Consider the following 3136-nt stretch of genomic DNA (forward strand, 5'->3'; position numbering starts at 1 on the left):
CTGACACCTTCCCTCTCTCCTCTCCTCTCCTCTCCTCTCCTCTCCTCTCTTCTCCTCTCCTCTCTCCTCTCCTTTACTCACACCATCCCCCTCTCCTCCTTTGCTGACACCTTCCCTCTCTCCTCTCCTCTCCTCTCCTCTCCTCCTCTCCTCTCCTCTCCCCTCCTCTCCTCTCCTCTCCCCTCCTCTCCTCTCCTTTCCTCTCCTCTCCTCTCCTCTCCTCTCCTCTCCTCTCCTCTCCTCTCCTTTACTCACACCATCCCTCTCTCCTCTCCTCCTCTCCCAGGTGTTCATCCCTCTCTCCTCTCCTCCTCATCCCTCTCTCCTCTCCTCCTCTCCCAGGTGTTCATAGACACCCTCCCTCTCTCCTCTCCTCCTCCTCATCCCTCTCTCCTCTCCTCCTCTCCCAGGTGTTCATAGACACCCTCCCTCTCTCCTCTCCTCCTCCTCATCCCTCTCTCCTCTCCTCCTCTCCCAGGTGTTCATAGACACCCTCCCTCTCTCCTCTCCTCCTCCTCATCCCTCTCTCCTCTCCTCCTCATCCCTCTCTCCTCTCCTCCTCTCCCAGGTGTTCATAGACACCCTCCCTCTCTCCTCTCCTCCTCATCCCTCTCTCCTCTCCTCCTCATCCCTCTCTCCTCTCCTCCTCTCCCAGGTGTTCATAGACACCCTCCCTCTCTCCTCTCCTCCTCATCCCTCTCTCCTCTCCTCCTCATCCCTCTCTCCTCTCCTCTCCTCCTCCTCATCCCTCTCTCCTCATCATCCCTCTCTCCTCTCCTCCTCTCCCAGGTGTTCATAGACACCATTCCTAACCTGATGTTCTTCAGCACCATGAAGCGTCCGTCTCTGGAGAGGCAGGAGAAGATGGTGCTGCCTGCAGACTACGACATCTCTGACATCTCTGGTACTATTGTCTGTCTGCCTGTCTGTCTGTCTGTCTGTCTGTCTGCAGACTACGACATCTCTGACATCTCTGGTACTATTGTCTGTCTGCCTGTCTGTCTGTCTGTCTGCCTGTCTGTCTGCCTGTCTGCCTGCAGACTACGACATCTCTGACATCTCTGGTACTATTGTCTGTCTGCCTGTCTGCCTGTCTGTCTGTCTGTCTGTCTGTCTGCCTGCCGACTTTGACATCTCTGACATATCTGGTACTTCCTGTCTGTCTGTCTGCCTGTCTGTCTGCCTGTCTGCCTGTCTGTCTGTCTGCCTGTCTGTCTGCCTGTCTTTGACATCTCTGACATCTCTGGTACTACTGTCTGTCTGTCTGCCTGTCTGTCTGACCTGTATGTCTGTCTGTCTGCCTGTCTGTCTGTCTGTCTGTCTGTCTGCCTGCCGACTTTGACATCTCTGACATATCTGGTACTTCCTGTCTGTCTGTCTGCCTGTCTGTCTGTCTGCCTGCCTGTCTGTCTGTCTGACTGTTTGCCTGTCTTTGACATCTCTGATATATCTGGTACTGTACTGCTTATTTATCTATCAATATGTTTATTTATATCTCCATCCATCCATCCATCCATTCATCCATCCATCCATCCATGCATCCATCCTTCCATCCCTCCCTCCCTCCATCCCTCCCTCCCTCCATCCATCCCTCCCTCCATCCCTCCCTCCCTCCCTCCCTCCATCCATCCATCCTTCCATCCATCCATCCATCCATCCTTCCATCCATGCATCCATCCATACATACATACATACATACATACATACATACATACATACATACATACATACATACATCTACCTACAGTGGGGGAAATAAGTATTGAACACATCAATATTTTGGTTGTGATTTTCTTTAAATCTTGAAGATTGCGGGGGGCCCTCTTGTGAATCGGGATCTTCAGATGCTTCCACAAATGCTCAATTGGGTTTAAGTCAAGTGATTGACTGGGCCATTCCAACAAGTTGATTTTCTTTCTCTGAAACCAATTGCGAGTTTCCTTTGCTGTCTGCTTTGGATCGTTGTCCTGCTGGAAGGTCCACCCACGTCTCATCCTCAGCATCCGGGTGGATGGCAGCAGGTTCATCTCAAGAATCTCTCTGTACATGGCTCCATTCATTGTTCCTTCAACAATGTTGACATTGTTTCCCCCCCCCTCCCTCCTTCCCTCCCTCCCCCCCCCCCTCCCTCCTCCCCCCCCCCCTCCCCCCCCCCCCCCCCCCTCCCTCCCTCCCTCCAGGTAAGCCGGTGCCCTCCTCTGTGTTCTTCCAGTCTCCCATCACTAAGAACCCAGACGTGCGCAGCGCCATAGAGGGGGTGAAGTACATCGCTGAGACCATGAAGAGTGACGAGGAGTCCAACAATGTAAGACTGGGGGGGAGGGAGGGAGGGAGGGAGGGAGGGTGGGAGGATGGGAGGGGGTGAAGTACATCGCTGAGACCATGAAGAGTGATGAGGAGTCCAACAATGTAAGAGAGGGGGGGGGGGAGGGAGGGAGGAAGAGAGGGAGGGGGAGAGAGGGAGGGAGGGAGGGTGGGAGGTAAGTAGGGAAAGATGGGAGGGAAGTACATCGCTGAGACCATGAAGAGTGATGAGGAGTCCAACAATGTAAGACTGGGGGGGGGGGGGGGAGGGGGAGGAAGGGAGTCTAGTCTCAATGTCAGTTTGTTTTTATTTCAAAGACATTTCAGTCAGAATTCATTCTTTTTCTCTCCCTCTTCCTCACTTTCTCTCTTTTCCTTCCCACCCTCTCTCAACTACCCCCCCAACTCTCTCAACTACCCCCCCTTTCTCTCTCAATAACCCCCCCCCCCCCCTTCCTCTCTCTACTACCCCCCCCCCCCCAGGCGGCTGAGGAGTGGAAGTTCGTCGCCATGGTGATGGATCACATCCTGCTGTGTGTGTTCATGGCGGTGTGCATCATCGGAACCCTCGGAGTGTTCGCCGGACGCCTCATCGAGCTGAGCATGCTCTAGGACCTCCTGGAGGCTCCGTAGGCCCCAATGTGATTAGTTTGTTCATCTGTAAACACCGTTCCTCACGGAGGGACGCACGCGATTGGTTGGGACTATTATCCTGTGAACCAATGAGACTCGAGGAAACAGAGAGAGAGGAGCAGTGCATTGTGGGCTAGCGGTGGAGCGTATCTAAGACCTGTCGTCTCAGCGTGGTGGAGTGATTATTGGTCAGCATCAG

General features: G+C 53.9%; 1 protein-coding gene across 1 annotated transcript in view; it reads left to right on the forward strand.

Annotated features, from left to right (window-relative positions):
• LOC308165678 (acetylcholine receptor subunit alpha-like) overlaps positions 1-2916 on the forward strand; it is a gene marked incomplete at both ends in the record, with an annotated part of 25466 nt that extends 22550 nt beyond the window's left edge. The window contains 3 exons of the mRNA XM_080539829.1: positions 790-904; positions 2181-2305; positions 2788-2916. Of these exons, the coding sequence (XP_080395955.1) occupies positions 790-904; positions 2181-2305; positions 2788-2916 (369 nt within the window). The remainder of the gene's footprint in view (positions 1-789; positions 905-2180; positions 2306-2787) is intronic.
• Positions 2917-3136: the final 220 nt, after the last annotated feature.

This window comes from Nansenia antarctica, assembly GCF_963989245.1.
Source record: "Nansenia antarctica genome assembly, chromosome: 9".
NCBI lineage: Eukaryota > Metazoa > Chordata > Actinopteri > Argentiniformes > Microstomatidae > Nansenia > Nansenia antarctica.